We start from the raw sequence: 20,333 nt of genomic DNA, 5'->3' as shown, positions 1-20,333 counted from the left end.
AGTAGTAGATTTCGTGAGAATTACCCAAGGGTTTTGATGTTATTTATTTAGCATTTTACTTTAAGGAGCCGGATATCCACATTTAGGCTAATACCGTCTCAAAGAGGACTATAGCTTATTGCTTCTATTTGAAATGCTTTGCACCTCAGCTGAGGAAGACCTGGTCATGATGCAATAGAACGTCTCATGGGTGCTCAGACCCCTCCACACGCTAGCAAGTAGTAAAGGTGAAGCTCCAGAGCTCTCTTGGTCAGTCCTGTTTTTGGTTCCAGCCTCATATCCCCCAGGCCCTGCTACTCCATACCCCAGCCACAAGAGACCATGCCATGGAGAATCCCAGCAGCCATGTGGTAGGAAGCGAGGTCAGAGCTGCAACAGAGATGTAGTGAGGGCTTCTCAAGTTCATACACCAGTATTTACTTAACTGCCTACACGGTGCCTATTGTTGGGCACTTGGTAGTAATGCATGAAACACAGCCATGTCCTCACAAAATTTGCATTCTAATGGGTAGAGACAGGGAATGGACTGTGTCCACTGAAGTGCACCAGAGGGGCATGTGTGCCATGCAGAAAGCAGGAAGAGGGTAAGAGTGGCAGGGCAGGGTGAACAGATGCTTCAAAGGAGCTTGTGCCCTCTTGGATGAGGAGAAGATATAACCATGACTGTGTGGGACAGGGGAGCATTGAGAAGACAGACCACAGAGCAAAATCCTCAAAGTGTGATCTTCCTCGGTATGAGTGAAAGACAGCCGAGGGTGGGGGGAGGAGATGAACAGTCTGACGAGTGGTGGTGAGGAGACCCCATTGAGGGACACAGTTATGGTGACAAGATCTGAGTCTGCCGGGGTAGAAGGGTCAGACCCTGGGGGCAGTCAGGGACTTAGAGTGGAATGCCACACCCACACCAAGAGGGCCTGAAGGCTCAGGCCCAACAGATGCGAGGGAGAAGTTCTCGTGGATGACATCATCTCGTGTAGCCCAGATTTGGAGGAGATTCTTGTCCAGGGCCATTTTCTGACTTCTCTAGCCCCCCTTCACTCCCCCGACCCTTCCTGGCTCTGAGTGACGTTGCCACCTGCTGCTGGGTTCGTTTGGCTAAGCAGGTTTGCGTCCTTCGGTAGCAAGGTCACACACACTCATTTCCACACTGGTGAGCAGACACTGGCTGTTACCAGTCCTACCTGTGAAGAGATTGTTTTCCCTCCAAACAGCCTTCCTCTTCGCTTCTGGGTAAACATCCTGAAGAACCCTCAGTTTGTCTTCGACATTAAGAAGACTCCACACATAGACAGCTGTTTGTCAGTGATTGCCCAGGCTTTCATGGATGCCTTTTCTCTCACAGAACAGCAACTGGGGAAGGTAAGGCCCAGCTTTGCTTTCTGATACATACATACCCCTGGAAATCACTTCCGGTGACTCGTGTGTCAACCCCCTCTTCCTGCAAAAACCTGCCTTCGCTCACGTCTCTTCCCTTCTCATTCCCATCTCTTCAGCCCCTGGCCCCTGCTGGACGGCAGTGCCTCCTACCCCACACCCATGGCCCTGCTGCCCACGCGCCCCCCTAAACTCTTCCTTCTCACTCTCTTGGTGCCATTTCTTCCTAACAACTGGCATCTTTGCTGTGCTCCAGGGCCCTCCTGACTGGCCTCAGTCCTGTTAGGGAAACCCTACCCAGTCATCTGCCAGTGTTTCATTCCACACACAGTTTCTTGACGTGCATGAAGAACTGCAGGAGACCAGATCTGTCTGACTGTGTCTCTGAACTTCCCCAGGGTCTCCCCTCCTTAAAATGTCTGTGCTCATAGGAAAAGTGGCCTTTAAAGACGCCACTTACTGAGTTCTCAGTACAGCTCAGTTAATCCTTCGGGTACTGTGGTTCCCATTTTATACATGAGGAATTCGGGGTGCAGAGAGGTCACAGGTCTTGTTATCACAAAGGAACACAATGACAAGTTCTCCTTGGTGCAGCTAGTCCTCCCCTGCTGTCCGCCTGCCAGTGATTCTTCACATCACATTCAGGCTGCGAATGAATTCTCTGCCCAACAACACTGTAAGCTTCTCAAAGGCTGAGGCCAGTCCCCTTCATCTCTGTACGATTGATGTCTACTTGAGTGCTACTTGGATAAATAAATGCTTATTGAATGGATGGTCATGCAACTTTGCAGGATTCACTTAAGACCCGACAAGCACTTCTCAGGACTAACTATCTCAGGACTGTAGGAAGCCTTCAGAATAATTCACCACGCCACTGATTCCGCCATTAAACTCTTGAAAAATGTACTAGGACATTAGTCTAATCATTGGTTCGCCTATCTTCACTGAGATTTTAAAAAATTTTGCAAATAATGATTCCTTCATCGAGTGGTTTACATATTATCACTACTATACTTCCATTACACCCCTCAAATTGCCAAGGAATCTTTGCACGTCAGACGTCAGAGCCACCAGGTGCTTCCCTGAGAAACCGGAAGATCTTTACAATCTAATGAAATGAGGGACAAGCTAGAAAATCTGCCACTGCCAATTACTTACCAGTTTTAGTGATATAAAGGGCTCAATCAGAACTACAATCAAGTCTTTTATACATGCCAAAATTCACTGGTGGGTGAGGATGAGCACAGGGTTTTAATTCAGGCTTTTTAACGACCATTAGTAATGAACTATGACTGAAATAAGTTCCATTGTTACCGTAACTCAAAGTCATGTAAAAATAATAATTTCAGTTCTTTTATGAGAGGAAGGCTGAATAGATTAGCATTTAATCTGCCTGAAAATAACAGTGACTCACTCACCAGAGCTATCTGGGTGGCAGTCAGTCACTCAGTCAACACTCACTGAGGCCTGCCTGCTGACTTCAGCCTTGTTAGCAGGAAGTCACTGCCTGCGGAGGTGCAGTTCCACTGCACTATTATAAAGCGCCCCCCACCCACCGTGGCCTTTTATGCTTCTTGTGGTTGTTGTTGTTTTTCAGGAAGCACCAACTAACAAACTTCTCTATGCCAAGGATATACCAACCTACAAAGAGGAAGTAAAATCTTATTACAAAGCAATCAGGGATCTGCCTCCATTATCATCTTTAGAAATGGAAGAATTCTTAACTCAGGAATCTAAGGTATTACTAAAAAGCCGAAATAAGCTTATAATTGGGTTACTCAAAAACAGACGTATTTCAGAGCTTCTCAACAAGCCTTTCTTTTAGAAACACGAAAATGAATTTAATGAAGAAGTGGCCTTGACAGAAATCTACAAATACATCGTGAAGTATTTTGATGAGGTAAGATTTTTATTTACCCTCAAGCCCATGACAAGGACTCAGGCGTAGTCCTCCATCCCAAACAGGCAGGCAGGGAGGCCCCAAGCCAGCCCCTGCACAGGCTGCCCCTCTTGTCTGTCATACTGCCCACCTTTAGACCACCAGCCTGAATTGGAGTTCATGGGGCCTAAGGCCACAATGACTCAAGTAAACCCTGATTAGTAACTTACGGCCCTGTTAAATGGGGCCCGTTTGTGTTTGATTGTGGTCTGCTAATAATGACAGCTAAGCCTGTTAAGTCACTTAGCTTCTGTTTTCCATGCTGACGTGAAATCACGATATACTGACTTTCGCAATTTACCAAGAAACAGTGTTCTCATTCGGGCTTTTTAGGACCATTAGTAGGAACTACCATGCTTCTTTATGATTAATTCTCCTTAATCTGGATCCATTGTTTCCAAATATATGTTAATTCCCCTTCCCTGATTCCCCCCACTCAGTCGTGCTGGGACAGGCTATCCATGTCAATGGTGAGAATAGCTCACCATTTCCATTTGCTCCTTGAAGATCAAGTGAAGAGCTAAGGTAGGGTAGAGGCAATGAGCTCCTTACACATGATAAGCATCCCTTGCCAAGGGTGAGAAGGGGAGCCCTGGGGAGGGGAGGGGAGGGGAAGAGATGGGAGACTCCATCTCTGCTCAGGATGCCCTTGCCTGCTGCATTTGAGGAATCTGTGCCTGCATGCTGGCTGCCCAGGGATGCCTGCTGTGCTTGGAATGGCTGTCACGTGATGCATAGGGCAGGGCTTTGGGAGTCTGGCCCCATATTTGTAAGCAAATAGTTGGTATTTCTTGGGGGGGGGGGCTTCTATTTCAAACCTAAGTGTTGTTGATCCTGTGATCATGACTTAGGAAAACAACTTGCAAAGTGAGTATGGAAATGATCGAAGAAAATGCTGGCATCTGTTTCGTACAGATTTTTACCACTCACAGCATCAGGCATGAAAGGAAAGAGGAAAAAAAAAAAAGATCGAGCAAGCCCACCAGAACTGTGAATTGTCATGCTAAAACTCTAATGTAAGATAACTCTTCTAATTGTCAACAGATTCTAAATAAACTAGAGAGAGAGCGAGGGCTGGAAGAAGCGCAGAAACAACTCTTGCATGTCAAAGTCTTATTTGATGAGAAGAAGAAATGCAAGTGGATGTGAGCACCCTGGGGCCTGGCTTTCTCTGACAGAGCTGTTCTTCAGACAGCTAGCTTGGTAGCGAAACGGCTGCCTGAGCTACTCTGTGTCGTTCATTTCTTAAGTTTGCACATGGGTTCCTCTCTGAGCACTGTCTTTTACGAGACCGAGGCACGCACACGCACGGCTTTCAGAAAGCCTATCAACCACTGTGCCTGTGGGTAGGCCGTGGGAACCTTTCTGTACATAGAGCTGAAGCGGTTGTTGCAAACAGCCTCCTTGTTTACAGAGAATACGGGGCCAGTAAGCAAGTGCCAGTATTGTGACTACAGTCTCCACTTAAGCACAATGATATCCACGTGGTTTTGTTGGAAAACTACAGCTACGTAGCACTTGTGACTACACTGTACTTCTGCATTAGACGGGGGGTACTAACAATGCTCAAAATGTGAAATGAGTCATTTGGAAACAAGGTGGAGGTGTCAGGGCAACCCTGAGGATCTGCAGCGTTCACTTTCCCCAGTAGTTCTTGGAAAAGCTAAAGGCAGAATTTGGTAGTGTGTACACTTAGCGTTCGTGAGTGTGTGTGTTTAAACCAAAAACTAACAGTGTCGCAACATTGTTGAAAGGGCTCGTGTTTTCCAGTGGTTGCCAGCTGCACTCATCAACTCCCTCCATCTCATCCAAGGAGCTCTAAAGCAAGGAGAGGGGTGGGTTTCACTGAAATGCAACAGCATTTTTTCCAGACTCTGCCCTACTTACTGTGCGTTTCCTTTTGATCTTTTCATGTATCTGGTAGTGGACATGTTGGGTATTTGTGAGCAAAGAGTTCATGGCTTACTTCTGTTTGATCAGAACTGTATGTGGACGTGTAAGTCGCTCCTGTAATCTTACATTTCTATGCTAGTGTCTCCTTGCTTTAGATTTCTGGTGAACCCTGTGGTTATAAATACTTGTGTGTGATTAAAATAAAAGATACATTTTACATTTCATCAAATTGTTGTTCACATTGGAGTATTATATATAAATATATATTTGAGGCCCAAGGCCTGGAAAATATTAGTACAACTTGGTATCTTAGTCTTACTATGTACTTTTTGAAAGTATTCCTTACAGGAGAAAGATTTAAATACTCATTTATTCGTGCCTCTTTTTGTTTTCACAGAATTTCCTATCCAGTTATAATGTAGTCTTTTTTATTACTGATTTTTTTATTCCCGAATTTTTGCTGCTCATGACCAATTTTAATACCACTGTGTTTTCCTTCTATTAAACAGAAGTAAAGAGTATAATCTGAGAACTCTCACTTCCCTTGTGGCAGGCACCTTTTACTCTTGCTGTTCCAAACCCCCACTGTAGGAAGGAATTTTCTCTCAGTCAGCAAATAAACATTGAGCGCACACTCCTTAGAACTATCTACCAGCACTGTATGGACCATCTAGAATGAAATGGGAATCTGTCTTGGTAAATGCAATCCTTTTTGCTCCTTAATAGCCGATCACGTATAAGAGAGGTAACATCTCAACATCTGTTACTGTCCTGATAGGCACTTCCCAGTCCTGTTTCTTGTGACCATTGTCTGTCCAATGGACACATTTCAAAACTACCAAATACTTTATTTCTAAGTAGAACGGTGAGAGGTCTGGTCCCCATTTAAAGCTGCTACAGTCTTCAAAGAGGTGAAGGCTTTCCTAAGAGAAAAGTTGGAGGAGAGTTGAGAGCCAAGGGTAGGAGAATTGCCCAACAGACTTTCCCTTCTCTGGGGAACAGAACACTCAAAGGTTCAGCCACAGCTTTAGCAAAGTATTACTAAATGCTACACGAGGGTGTCCCTGTCCAGCTCTATGGCATGAGTCCTGTATGGAGTTAGGAACTTTGGGCAAATCACTTCCCTCTTTGTGCCTCAATTTCTGTATACTATTTCTAACCTACCTCACTGAGGTGGTATGAAGATTCACTCGTGTGTATGTTTGTCAAGCCTCCAGTGAAAAGCACTATCTAGATCACAGTTTGGATCACATTAGCCAAATGCAGAGAATGTCCAAATTAGATGTGTGCTGGAGACAATCAGTCACTGGGTCTATATTAAACGGCAACTAAAGAAGCAAATGACAAACAGTATCTATTTTCAAGTTTCTTTGCATATTTTTGGTGCAAAACAATTAATTTATAAACTTTTTTTCTAACACTAGTGTCTAAAGCAGCATCTAAAAATGACTTCTGTTCCTTTTTCTGTATTAGGATTTAAAGTCTATTTCTTACTGTATACCCTGACTGAAGCTGTTCTTGGAGATGAATGTTTTAAATGTCTATATCCAAAAATAAACATTTTGATGTAACAAGTGTGGACTGTTTGTCTTTCTTACTCTAAGTGGCTCTATGGAAATGACTTTTCAAGAACAAGATGTCATTGTACATTCCACATAAATAAGCGGCTCCATTAAGGAAATCTGGCTCTTTGCTAAATGATGCCAAGAGTGGCTTGATTATGTTTCTGTCTTCAGTGAGCAACTTGGACTTTTGACTGCAAAGTCTTCTGAATAATGAAAATCCACATAAGTTTGAGCTAAGCTTTGCTTTGTTGATATGAAATTATTCCAGCAGAATTCCTCTAAAACATGCTACATGAAGAAGCTTCCAAGGGGTGCACAGTGAAAAATGAAGTAAATAAAACATAATTATGTGGCTAGGTCCTAACCAGTGAGAAACACAACTAAATATCAACAACACTTCAAGATCCCACTGCTTCAAGTAAGATCAACAACAGCCCTTTGTAGAAACAGCTAGAGGACTTAATTTTCTAAACTTCCAACTCACCAAAGTGAAAAGAAGTGAAATCATCAATTGTTTAGTATATACTATATGATCACTGAAATTAAACACAAAACAGCATAGATATAAAAATATTTATTAAGTTATTTAATAAATTAAGTGCACAGCTTTTAGAAAGGTAAAGATTTCTATAATGAACATATATTTTGAAACTTTCATATTTAGAAACTTTTGTTTTTTATACTTTTAAATGGTCATCTTTTCCCAAAACTCTTGTTTTGTATACAATAAAGGAGATGTTTACTGATCATGTTATTGCCAAACAGATATCTCAAAGACAAGGAAAAAGGAATTCAAGAGGCATATATTTCAGGCAAAATGCCAGAAAAATTCAACAAAATGAAAATTAATAATATGAAAACTTGATTCCTTAATTAGTTAGTTCCTTTTATGTTCTGTATTGTCAATACATGCTCCAAGTATCTGAAACTCCAAATACTTGACTTTGGTTAGCATAACCCTACAACCCTGGAACCCAGGCAGTGCAGCACATGTACCTTTCCTTGAGGCAGCCGGTGATGTGGCAAACAAACGGTAACAAAGCATCTCAATGGCACATGTTCAACCTCAGGCTTTATTGAGTCCCTGGCTCTGGCTTTCTTCCAGCATCACTGCCCAGGAGAGCCAAGCTCCTCCAGCTGTTTTCTTTGTGTGGTTTCTAGTTCCTCCAGTCTTTTGCGAAGTAGAGAGAGTTCTCTTTGATGTTGTTCCTCCTTAAAAATGACACAAAACAGAAACCTAGAACAACTAGGAAAGTACTTGCCATCTGCCTCTCATATAAAGGCCTCCAACAATGTGCTGAGAAATGATGTCAACTTTAGCAGTCTAAAACCAGAGTGGCAAGGGTGAAACCATTAACTAGTCCCCCTTCTCTCCTGCCTCAGGCTCTATAACCTTAAGCAAAACCCAGTCTGTTCCTCCCTTGGAGTAAAATCTGCCAGGGAGCAACTAGACAATGCTAAAGGCAGGCACAGGTAGACATAGCTGGCAGCTTTCAAACAAGACTGGAACAGCACAGGAATTTACTGAGAGCAGCGCCTGGCCTAAGACTCCCATCAGTGACGACAACTCTTAGGCCTACACTGTAGAACAGGTACCAAAGTCTATCTTCTGAATACCATCCAGTCAAATCTCGGAGCCTAGGCTCTGGAATCAGACAGATCTAGAGTTAGCAAAAGCTTAACTATCATTTATTCAGCCAGGATCTTAGGCAAGTTACCACACTGCTCCCAAGTTTCTTCGCCTATCAACTAGGAATAAAAGCAGTGCCTTCTCTCAAAGCATTTTCACTAGTATTAAAATATCATATGGAAAAGGCAGGGTGCTGCATTAGTAAGTTCTTGATCGCTGTCTAGATTTAAGCTACAAAATCCAGGCTACTTGAAGACTCACTAGTCATGTTATTTGTCTATAGCAAATATGAGAAGTTATTCCCAGAATCATCACTGAACGGCAGAGTAAATTTAAATCTACTCAGAAAATTTCTACAGTAAATGAAAAGAAAGAAGGTAAAACTTCTTACTGTCAAATGACTTTTAACTCTATATTGGTAAAACAAAAGAAAAAACCAACAGAAGTCGCTGACCCTTTCCTAAAATGCCCGTACCTGCATATGAGGAGGAAAGGAGAGTTCCACTCCAGGAACTGCAGCTGATGACTGAAAGTTAGCCGGATGGAGCGATGCTGTTGGAGGCAGGTCAGGAACCAAAATCAGACTTCGAAATTCATTATGTCTTCTCTGTATGTCCTTTAGTCGTTTTTGAAGCCTTGTATATTCTTCAAATGGAACATTTTGTCTTAAAAAGAAAAAGTATTTCTGTTCTGTAACAGTTACACCCTAATGAAGATCAGAATATCATTTTTAATTGGGAGAAAGACTCTTTTTTTTTTTCTTTTTCTTTTTTCGAGACAGGGTTTCTCTGTGTAGCTTTGCACCTTTCCTGGAACTCACTCTGTAGATCAGGCTGGCCTCGAACTTAGAGAGATCCACCTGCCTCTGCCTCCCAAGTGCTGGGATTACAGGCATGTGCTACCACTGCCAGGCGGGAGAAAGACTCTTAAATTCTAACACCCATCTATCTGAGAATCTACTTATTTAGAAAGATAAACAGAAAAATGACCTTTTTATTGACACACACTACACCCTGCAGCTGTAACTGATATGGAATTAACTTTGCAGCCCAGGACGGCTTTACACTGGGATTACAGGTATGCCACCACACCCAGGTACAATACACATACATACATACGTACATACACACACAGAGAAAGAGAGAGAGAGAGAGAGAGAGAGAGAGAGAGAGAGACAGACAGACAGACAGACAGACAGACAGACAAGAGTTTAGGGAACTCTATCTAGTTTTGCCAAACACACAGACTAGAAGGTGGTGTATAGGCATGGACACCCTTTGCCCATCCTTTTTCCTTTCCACCTCTTCCAACTGGCAGTTGATATGTGTCCTTCAGGGTATTCTTTAAAAGAACTGCTCTCAAGAATTTTCCTCAGTTTTGTGAGCAACTAGCAAATCAATAGAGCTGAAGGAGAGGTCACTGGAACCCCAATTTACAGCCTGTCAATCACAGGAACAGGTTATAACCCGGGCTTTATGACTGCCATCTAAAGTGGAAGTGGTCTTGTAGGACTCAGCCTGAGTCAGTGTCAGAACTGAATTATAGGACACTCAGATCATGTCCACTAGAGAACTTTTGTCCAAGAACACCAGAACACAACATGGAGCACTGTTGTACAATATAGGCAAATTCCATTTCAGAAAAGTCCAAACTCTTCATTAAGTGAGTAAGACTAACATTAATTAACAGTTCAAAACGATTTTGTCACCTTAGATCAAATGGGTCACATAATGTCATTATCACCAACTTAGCAGTATGAATCCTCTCAGCTCAAAGAACACCAATGATTGTGATTAGCAGCTGAAACGATGCTCAGAACTCCTCCACCACCACCACCACCACCACTTTGTTACCATACAAGAACTCACACCACTCCCAGAACACCACCAGTCACTGTACTGTGCTGAGGCCAGTGAGTGCCCTTTTTCTGTTAATACCCAACACTACAAACCCCTCATATGTGATCGAGACTTTTGGGTTGAAGGAACATTAAGTTAAAAAAAAAAAAAAAAAGTAAAAGGTGATGTATTTCAGAAATCTTGTAAATAATACAAGGTTTTTTTGAGATGGGATCTAGCTGGCCTGCAACTTGTTACATAAACCAGGCTGACCTCAAACTCACAGATATCTACTTGTCTCTGCCTCCAGAGTGCTGGCCATAAATATACAGTTTAAAATAAAACATTAAGGTATAGTATACCCAGAAACAACATTTTGGGACTAGGAGAGATGATTTAGCAGTGACGAGTACTTGCTGTTCTTCCAAAGGATCAGAGTTCAGTTCCCAGCATCCACATGTGGCTCACAACAGCCTGCAACTCCAGTTCCAGGGAACCTCACACCCTTTCCTAGCCTCTGCAGATGCCTGCGAGCATGTGGTGCAAAGAAACTCATGCAGGCGCAGGCACAGACACACACACACAACAGATAAGCAAACAGTAAACAGAAACCAAGTTCTCCAACATTACAATGGGGCATATGTACATACAAACACATTACCTATTTAACACCTGGTTTTCCGTTTCTAATTCTTCTTTCTTTGCCTCCAAGACTTCCACTTTTTCCTGAAGTCTCTTCAATTTGTTTTCATACAGAGATTTCCTCTAGAAAAAAGAAGAAAAGATTAATATGAAAAAAGTATATTGATACCTAATTTCCTATTTGAACAAAGTAATGGTTGATATTTAAGGCCTTTTTATAAATTTAGAGATCAATATTTTCAGGGATATTAGGGACAAAGATTAGTATATGGCTTTGTACTGAAACTGCAAAAGCAAGAACCATCGGTCTACACCACACCCTCAAGGGGACAAACAGAATCATTATGAATGCCTACCAGAAAACTGGAATCAATAACCGAATCATTGCAAATAAACCCCAGAAAGGGAAGGAGTCTTACTGAGTATGCCTGCCATCTGCAAAGGGAAGCATGAGCTCTTCATGGTCTCTGATGATATACATAGTTAAAGAACCCAGAACACAACTTAAAAGTCCATTTGCAATCAATAAACTACTATCAAAGCAAAACACGAAAGGACAAGAATGCTAATATAAGGCACAAGCATACCTTAGTTTAAAAGTATATATTTCTAAATAGTAGGAAAAATAGATTTAATTTTATAATACATAAAGTTTCTACAAGTGAATACTCTGATCTTGTTAAATTTATGGAAGAAAGGTATAATGCAACAGGACTATAAGAACAAAAGCATATTTTCAGTTTTTATAAACAGGTTTTAAAAATAGAAAGATACCCATCACGTTGGAAATAATTTAGCAGCTGCAGATCTCTTAAATATGTTTTCTGTTTATTGAAGCATAACAAGCTTGTTTAAAGAAAAAAAGCAGACTGTAAATGCAAAGCCTCATGAAAACGCACAGAGCAAACCCTGGCACGGCCACTGCACAGGTCAAGAACGCTGCCAGGTAGTGACCGTACCCTCCTCCTCCTCCTCCTCGTCACGACCCCTCCACCATCTGAAAAGGTAACCAACTAATCTGTTTCAAAGCCAAGGTTCTGCTAACTGTTGACCTTCATGAACTGCACAAACAGTATAGCCTTTTTGCAAATGCTATTTTCTTTCACTCAGCACACTTGTGAGATTATCATGTCATTTATTCAAGGTATGGTTCATTCACTGCCCCATACTGTTTTCCACCTGTGACTTTGACATTTAGTACATTCACCCAGTCCACTACTAAGGGTCATTTAGGTTACTTCTAGTTTATCAGAACTGGAGGTTAAGTGTTCCAGAAGGGACACTTTTGTGGGCATTTGTTAGCCTTCATTATCCAGCATCCATAAAGGTCTCATATTCCTCCTGGTATACGTACCCTGGCAAAGTTACCACTCCTCTACCTTTATGACTGCACTTATTTACTTACGGCCTGGGGAACATGGATGCCCAGTCACCCATCCATCGCATTTGTATAAAAGAAACTATATAGTATATATATAGTGTATATAGTATATACATCAGAGTTTTTTTCTAAGCTTTTTATCTGTGCAGAAGCAATGTTACTGGCTATTATAGTAGTAATTTTCCATTGTTATATTGCTGGCCACTGTACAAATGTAGCACTGATGAAAAATTCAATTGTTTCACAGTTTGGAAGTATTAACAAACTTTACCTAGGCCATGGAGTATACCCTTCATATGAAAACGATTCTACCAATTACACACCCACCAGCTTGCCATAGAGAGTTCACAACCTTGCCAATATTTGTTAGACTCAGTAACCTATATTTTAGCCATTCTGGTGTAGTGTGTTAGTATGTTACTGCAAAAGTTTGTAACTTTTCTGATAGTTTACTCAAGATGTTAAATATCTTTTCTTATCCTATCAGCCACGTGTGTTTTTTAGAAGTGTTGTGCATATGTGTGTTTGTGCTTGGTCTAGTTTTTGCTTAAAATTTTTTTGAGTAATTTCATTGTTCTTTCAATATTCAGGTTATGAACCCTTTTATACATGAATTTATTGCAGATTCATGTCTCAACCTATTGTGAGATTTCTTTTGTGTTTTACATTTTTTTACTTGTAGTATATGTATGAGTGTTTGGCCTACATGCACACCTGTGCATCATGTGCATGCCTGACCCTAACCGAAGACGGGATTGGATTCTCAAGGACTGGGGATTCAGACAGTTGTGAACTGTCTCATGTGGGTGCTGGGAACAGAACCCAGGTCCTCTGGAAAAGCTCCCGGTACTCTTAACTACTGAGCCATCTCTCCAGCTCCTATCATGGAATATTCTCTTAAAGAAAAGCACCTTTCTTTGTTATCTAGCCTCTATGGGGCTGTGAATTGTAGGCTGGTTCTCCTGTACAAGGGATGCAGGGAAACTCAGAGATCCACAGGGATGACCCCAGCTAAGACTCCTAGCAATAGTGGAGAGGGTGCCTGGACTGGCTGCCTCCTGCAATCAGATTGGAGACTACCCTAATTGTCATCACAGAGCCTTCATCCAATGACTGATGGAAGCAGGTGCAGAGATCCTCAGCCAAGCACTTAGGCTGAGATTCAGAAGTCCAGTTGAAGAGGGGGAGGAGGGTTTGTACGAGCCAGGGTGGGTCAAGGTCATGACAGAGAAACCCACAGAGACAGCTGACCTGAGCTCACAGACTCTGGACCAACAGTCAGGGAGCCCACATGGGACCAGCGTAGACCCTCTGCATGTGTGTGACAGGTTGTAGCCTGGTCTGTTTGTGAGGCTCCTAGCAGTGAGATCAGGACCTGTGCCTGGCACTTTGCTGGCTTTTGGGGACCTGGTCCCCATGCTGGATTACCCTGCCTAGCCTTTATACAGGGGGAGGAGCTCTGTCCTACCTCAGCTTTGAAGTGGCCTGTTCTGTTCAAGCCACTGGAGGCCTGTCTCTTTCTGAACAGAGACTGAGGAGCAGGGGGTGGTTGGGGAGAGTTGGTAGAAGGGAGGGAGGGAAAGGGTGGAGGGGAGGGAGAGAAAACTGTGGTAGGTATATAAAATAAAGAAAAAAACCTGCTAATAATATATATATGGACCTTTCCAGGCAAGATGTTTTACTGGAGTCCCAGTTTGCACATTAATTTGCATGCCTTTTCAGTAGCAAGCTTTATATTAGCAAATTTCTCAGAACTGGAAGATAGTTTCAAAACCAAAGTGTGTAACTCTAAGGAACTTTAAATGTGTGTGTGTGTGTGTGTGTGTGTGTGTGTGTGTGTGTGTGTAAGGATTTATCATCTTAATTCTTGGAAAGATTAGAAAATTTTGTATTGTGAAATTGGAATACTGGCAAAAATTATCATCAGATTTAAGATTCTACAAATAGTCAAAAGTCTAAAATGATTTTAATCTTTTTTTTAGTAATAAATGGCATTAATACAGTGTGAATTCTTGGAAATACAAAAGAATTGACCAAACAACACATCTAAATTTTATAATGTTTTGAGGGTCTAATTCTTTTATCTGTTATAGAAAATGTAAAAATATAGATATTTGGCATTGAAAACAAAACAGAACTTTCCAAAACAATAACAATAAACACTTGTTAATTTAAAAAAAGGCACCTTTCAAGAAAAAAATTTTATTTTTCAGAAAATTTACTTTTATTTTGAAATTGTCAATCATATCTTTTATAGATAGTTATTGTAGAATATTATTTTAAGGTGTGTTACTTTTGTTTATGTTGCATATGTTTAACTCTGTGAAGCTGTGTTACTGTGCCTATGTAAAACACCTGATGGTCTAATAAAAAGCTGAATGACCAATAGCAAGGCAGGAGAAAGGATGGGCAGGGCTGGCAGACAGAGAGAATATATAGGAGAAATCTGGGAGGAGAGATCTAGCAGCCAGAGGAGGAGGACTCCAGGGTTCAGCCACCCAGCTACACAGCAAGCCATGGAGTAAGAGTAAGATTTACAGAAGAGAACCGGAAAAGCCCAGAGGCAGAAAGTAGACAGGGTAATTTAAAGTTAAGAAAAGCCGGCAAGAAACAAGCCAAACTAAGGCCGGGCATTCATAATTAAAAATAATCCTCAGTGTGTGATTTTTTTTGGGAGCTGGGTGGTGGGCCCCCAAAAGAGTTAAAACAGCAACAGCTGTGAGTACTTTCTGTGCCCTATTTAAGAAATGTTTCTGGGGTTGGGGATTTAGTTCAGTGGTAGAGCACTTGCCTAGCAAGCGCAAGGCCCTGGGTTCGGTCCTCAGCTCTGAAAAAAAAAAAAAGAAATGTTTCTTTATTCCAACATTCTATGGTTTTCTCCCAAGTTATTTTATACTGGCTGTATTTACTTTCACCTTTCACTTGTAGGCATGTGGATCCTTTTTATTCACGTCACAGTTTGCAATGAAGGACAAGTGATGGATATGCACCCTAAGATTCCTCTCTCCTGAAACGCAGGAGTGGACACCTCTGAAGCAAGCTCTCACTTGCTTCACATATCCCAAGACAGCCTTGGTTATGCTGCTCCTTCCAATACTCTATACGGTTTACAGTTTATTTATACAAAGGAATGTCCAAAGATCTTGATTATATTTAATTTGTAGATCTACTTGTGAAGAACATGGATCAATAATGAATTCCCCAAAGCATGAACATGATACAGTTTTCTTCTTTAATCATTCTTTAAGTTTTTCAGAGTAGTCTGTTTTTAAATATAGATTTTTATATATCATAAGATTCATGCCTAAATATTTAAATTTCTTCTGCTATTGTAAATAAAATTTACATATTTCATTTTGCAAGTTGTACATAAAGATAACTAGTTTGTTGCCCGAGATTTTAACCATCAACTCTAAAAATTTACATATCTTAAGTTGGGTGTGGTGGCAAGCCTTTAATCCTAGCACTCAGGAGGCAAAGGCAAAAGGACCTCTCTGAGTGCAAGTGTATCCAGGTCAGCCCTGGATACACAGCAAGACTGTCTCAAAAAATAAATCAAGTAAATAAATAAACACCCAAACCTATTTTAATCCTTACTGCTAGATCTGTCTCATGTATAATCATGTAATTTATGAGTGACAATCTTACGCCCTTCTCTCCAATCATTATATCCATTTCTTTTTACTTCATTAAATTAGCTAGCACCTCCAACAAAATAATGAACAAAATGTTGACAGTGGACTGATTTGTCTTGTTCCTGAACTTGGATGAACAAGGGAGATATTTAATGGTTATTCAGTAGGTGTGTTAGCTAGAGGATTTTGTAGGAAAACCTCTTCCTACTACTAACTTGGTAATAGCTTCTGTTAGGAAAGGTCCTAGATTTCCTCAGCAGTTCTCTATGTCCAGTAACAGTCATAGCAGTTTGCTGTCTATGTTGACAGGTCACTGAACTACACTGGTCAGTTCTTCATGCTAACCCACTTCCAGTCTTGGAATGAAGCTTACTCACACTATTTAATATAAATTATTTGCTACCATTACAATGCTAATATTACAACTCTGTGCCCTCTTCTTACGACTGCAGCAGAGTTGAACCTCATAGCATACATGAGACACTCTTTCTGCTTTTCTATTACTTGGGAAATTAAGTACTATTTTTCCTTAATTATTTATAAGGATTTACCAGTGAAGCCAAAGGAAGAATTTTCTTTGTGGGAGGTTTTAATTAAAGATCCCATTTCTTTATCCTTAAGAGAAGTAGGACTCCAGATTTCCTAATTATTCTCATACCTGCTTCATTAAGATGTTCATGGAATGTATTACTTTCATTTAAATAGATAATCAGCATGATTATTTCTATAATATTCTTTTTATTTTTACTATTTATACATTATGTAGTCGTAACCACTTTTCTATCAATGATAAACACTTGTCTTTGTCCACTCAGTCCTTCGAGGTGTCTGAGAATTACCAACTTCACCAATCTTTTCAAATCTGTCCCTGAGATGGCATGGATCTCATCTGGGGTGTGTTCACATTTGCTGTTGTGGTTTGGCACTTCTGAAACACTGACTTACTTTTGTGTGAGGAGGAGGAGGAGGGGGAGGAGGAGGAAGAGGAGGGTGTGAGAGTGCTGCAGGACACATGTGGCAGTCAGAGGACAGCTAGGAGCTGGTCTGGGGGGACTGAACTCAGTCAGGCTGTCACGCATGGCGGCGGCGGCGGGCACCTTTACACACTGGGCCATCTCACTACCCCGGGGCTGGTACTTCTGTTAACTATTTCTAACTACAGCAATTTAAATTTGCAAGAAAACCCAACAAAAGGTGGAAACTTTCCAGCTGCTGCCTTCTCCACTCAACTTACATTATTAACTTCCGACATTGCTAAGGAACACTTGTCAAAACTGATTACCAACACTAACGGATCATTGAACCCAAAGGGGATAGTTGTACAAGGCCTATTCTTTTCGCCACATCTCTACTCCGAGAGCACCACACCACGGTGCTCTCACTCCTCCTCCTTTCCTCCATCTTCAAAACCCAGCAAGCACCGACCTTTTCACTCTCTATAGTTCTTCTTTACCATTGTTATACTTGGAATCACGTAAGTTCTTCACTGTCCATGTGGCTTAGCAACACTCCCTTCTTTTTACTGCTAATAATAAACTATGTGAGTGTGCCACAGTTCATCCATCCCTACTAAAGGACACCTTGATTGTTTCCAAGTATTGGCATAAAGCTACTATAACTGTGTTTCAATTCTTCATAAAGATGAATGATCTAGTGGCGCACGCCTTTAGTCCCAGCACTCGGGAGGCAGAGGCAGGCGGATCTCTGTGAGTTCGAGGCCAGCCTGGTGTACAGAGTGAGATCCAGGACAGGCTCCAAAACTACACAGAGAAACCCTGTCTTGAAAAACAAAAAAAACAAAAAAAACAAAAAAAGAAAGAAAGAAAGAAAGAAAGAAAGAAAGAAAGAAAGAAAAAGATGAATGATCTAAATACCTTGAAATGTAACAGATGAGTCATAAAGAGTTTGTGTACACTGTATAACACTGACCAAAGGTCGGGTGGCAGCACATTCTGCATTCCCACCAGCAATGAATACAGGAGTTCCTGATCCTCCACATCTCCACTCATAATGGGTTGTGTGTTGGACTTTAACCATTCTGGGTGCATGGTGTTATCGGTGTTATCTCCATTTTGTAGTTATGTAGACTGTGCATCACATATAAAAATCTGAAGAAATAATTTCCTACCCATAGCAATGTTCTTGTTCTTAAAGTAGAGTCACAGTTGTTTCTGGTAGGCAGCTAGGAACACTAGTCATGTATAAGTTTAACTCACGTTTAAGGACTGAGACTTAAGTCAGGTTTTCCTTTGTCCAAGTGTGAATCTCTGTCGGATCCAAAGCACTTTTTAGATTTATCTAAACCCCTGTGTGTAGCCGTCTGAAATCCAATGATTGCTCCCCAAGCCCCTGAGGCTGTCCGAGCTTTGCTCAACCTCTCAACCTCTCGGCTTTCTCTTCTGGAACCACACATTTCCCTCCGGAGAAAGCAGCCCCAGGAACCATGGTCACCCTCTAGGAACTACACTGCAGGACACTGGTTTCACGACTTGCTAGCTCTCTGGGACCTTCATGGAGATATTGTACACAGTTCTTCCAGGTGGTGTCATGGTTATATCTTCCTCTTGCTCAAACTATTTTAACAAAATACTTGAAATCTTGGGTAATTTATGGACAACTGAAATGTATTTCTCTTTCTTCTGGAGTTTGGGAAGTCCAAGAACACAGTGCTGATAAAATCTAATGAGGACCTACTTCCACACAGACGGTGCCTTCTCATTGGCTCCTAACAAGGTGAAAAGGACAAAGACAGTTTTTGTGCCCTCTTTAATGAGGGCATTAAGCCCAATCACTGGGCACTGTCATTGTGACCCAACTATCCCCCAAATATATTTTGTACTAACTGCTTAGTGAGTCAGAATTCATCATATATTGAAGACAGGCATCACTATGTGGCCCAGTCTGGTCTCAAGCTCACAGCAATCATACTGCTTCAGTTTTCCAAATGCTGGGATTCGAGGGGTACATTACCTAGCCTGTCTTAGATTTCATTGTATAAATCTGGATGGGGGACAACCAACATTCAAACCATAGCCTATGGGTACATCTGATTCACCTGTTTACTAGTCTATGTTAAAAAAAGTACTACTCCTTTCAGATATTTTAAGACAGCTAATCACTGTATGATCATGTAAATACACAATCTAAAAATCTAGTTGCATTTCTCCATATACTGGTCATTTCAATTACAGTAAAACATACAAATATTTCTCTCATCAATCTTTCTTGAGATTTATTATTATTTTAATTATATGTGTTTATATGGAATGTGTACACGAGTACAATGCTTTCAGAGGAACTGCAGTAACAAGTGTGTGTGAGCCACCAGATGATGTGGATCCTGCAAAATGAACTTGGGTCCTTTAGAGGACCAACAAACACAATGAGCCAATGAGCCACCTCTGCAGACATCAATAACCATTGATTGAGCATGTCTATTAGGAAAATATATACATATATTTATGCATCCACACAACATGTATAACTGTGTCCTATACTTACTAAAGGTAATTCAAAATAAAGAGAGCTATAAAATCATGAGGGGAACCAGTCTAGGGAATGTAGGAAAACAAACAAACAAACAAACAAAAAACAACTAGGTTTCATTATTCTGTAATTTACAGGGATGTAGATTCACCTGAAGGTCCTCCAGTAGGACTGGTAAGTAACAAACACTCTGAAGAAAATTCCCAGCATAAGGGACACTGAGAACTTCCAGATAGGATTCCTGTCCAGTGGTGTCTTCATCCACTAAGCACTATTTAGCACATGACCAGGAGATACCATTTATACACCAGAAAGTGGGCCTTCACTCAGCACGTGTCTAGGAATGCACGGTAGTGGACTTCCCAGCCTCTTCAACAATGAAGAACAAATTTCTATTGTGCAGGAGCTATTCCATTGATGATGCTTTTGTTATAGCATGCTGAAAAGAATAAGAAACTCTCCCTCCCCCCTAAACTGAATCCCATCTCGTCTGCCTCCTAAAGGGCGTTACTGTTCCCTTGATCTTTTTCTGAGTGCTTTTGAAATACCCTACAATTTCTTCCTTCTTGAAAAATACCCACCCTCCCTGGCTACTAGCCCCATTTCTCCGCTCTTTTTCACAACTAAACTCCTTAGACAAACAAATGTTTCCATGTAACCAGCTCTCACTGACTCCACTTGAATCCTTCCTGCCCATGAACTATCCCATGGAAATAAGCCTTGTGAAGGTGACCGGCACTGACCACAGAGTGAATCTACCTCAGTCTTCCTGTGCTGCCATCTTATCATCAGACTAACGCCACTTGATCCCAAGTGACCCTTCGCGAGGCATTTCTCCACTTGGTACTTCTTTTGGTTCTACCATACTGGTCACCACCTGTTTCCTCCTCTTCAGCTTCTAAAGTTCAGAATTCCTTCAAGTTCAATTTCAGATCTATTCTCACTGAATT

General features: G+C 41.3%; 2 protein-coding genes across 3 annotated transcripts in view; one reads left to right on the top strand and one right to left on the bottom strand.

Moving 5' to 3' along the window:
• Positions 1 to 6,781, top strand: part of Plxnc1 (plexin C1) — a 149,946-nt gene extending 143,165 nt beyond the window's left edge. The window contains 4 exon segments of the mRNA XM_036169690.1: positions 1,212 to 1,359; positions 2,972 to 3,112; positions 3,200 to 3,274; positions 4,358 to 6,781. Of these exon segments, the coding sequence (XP_036025583.1) occupies positions 1,212 to 1,359; positions 2,972 to 3,112; positions 3,200 to 3,274; positions 4,358 to 4,462 (469 nt within the window). The 3' untranslated portion in view covers positions 4,463 to 6,781.
• A 549-nt stretch (positions 6,782 to 7,330) lies between these two features.
• Cep83 (centrosomal protein 83) overlaps positions 7,331 to 20,333 on the bottom strand; it is a 113,144-nt gene continuing 100,141 nt past the window's right edge. For both annotated transcript variants that reach the window (XM_036170210.1, XM_036170211.1), the window contains exons 14-16: positions 10,901 to 11,004; positions 8,877 to 9,066; positions 7,331 to 7,983 (exon numbers count right to left, since the gene is read on the bottom strand). In XM_036170210.1, the coding sequence (XP_036026103.1) occupies positions 7,879 to 7,983; positions 8,877 to 9,066; positions 10,901 to 11,004 (399 nt within the window). In that variant the 3' untranslated portion in view covers positions 7,331 to 7,878. The remainder of the gene's footprint in view (positions 7,984 to 8,876; positions 9,067 to 10,900; positions 11,005 to 20,333) is intronic.

This window comes from Onychomys torridus, chromosome 20 (assembly GCF_903995425.1).
Source record: "Onychomys torridus chromosome 20, mOncTor1.1, whole genome shotgun sequence".
NCBI classification, from domain to species: domain Eukaryota; kingdom Metazoa; phylum Chordata; class Mammalia; order Rodentia; family Cricetidae; genus Onychomys; species Onychomys torridus.
Note: the sequence above shows the minus strand (reverse complement) of the source record. Positions and strands in the feature narration are given on the sequence as shown.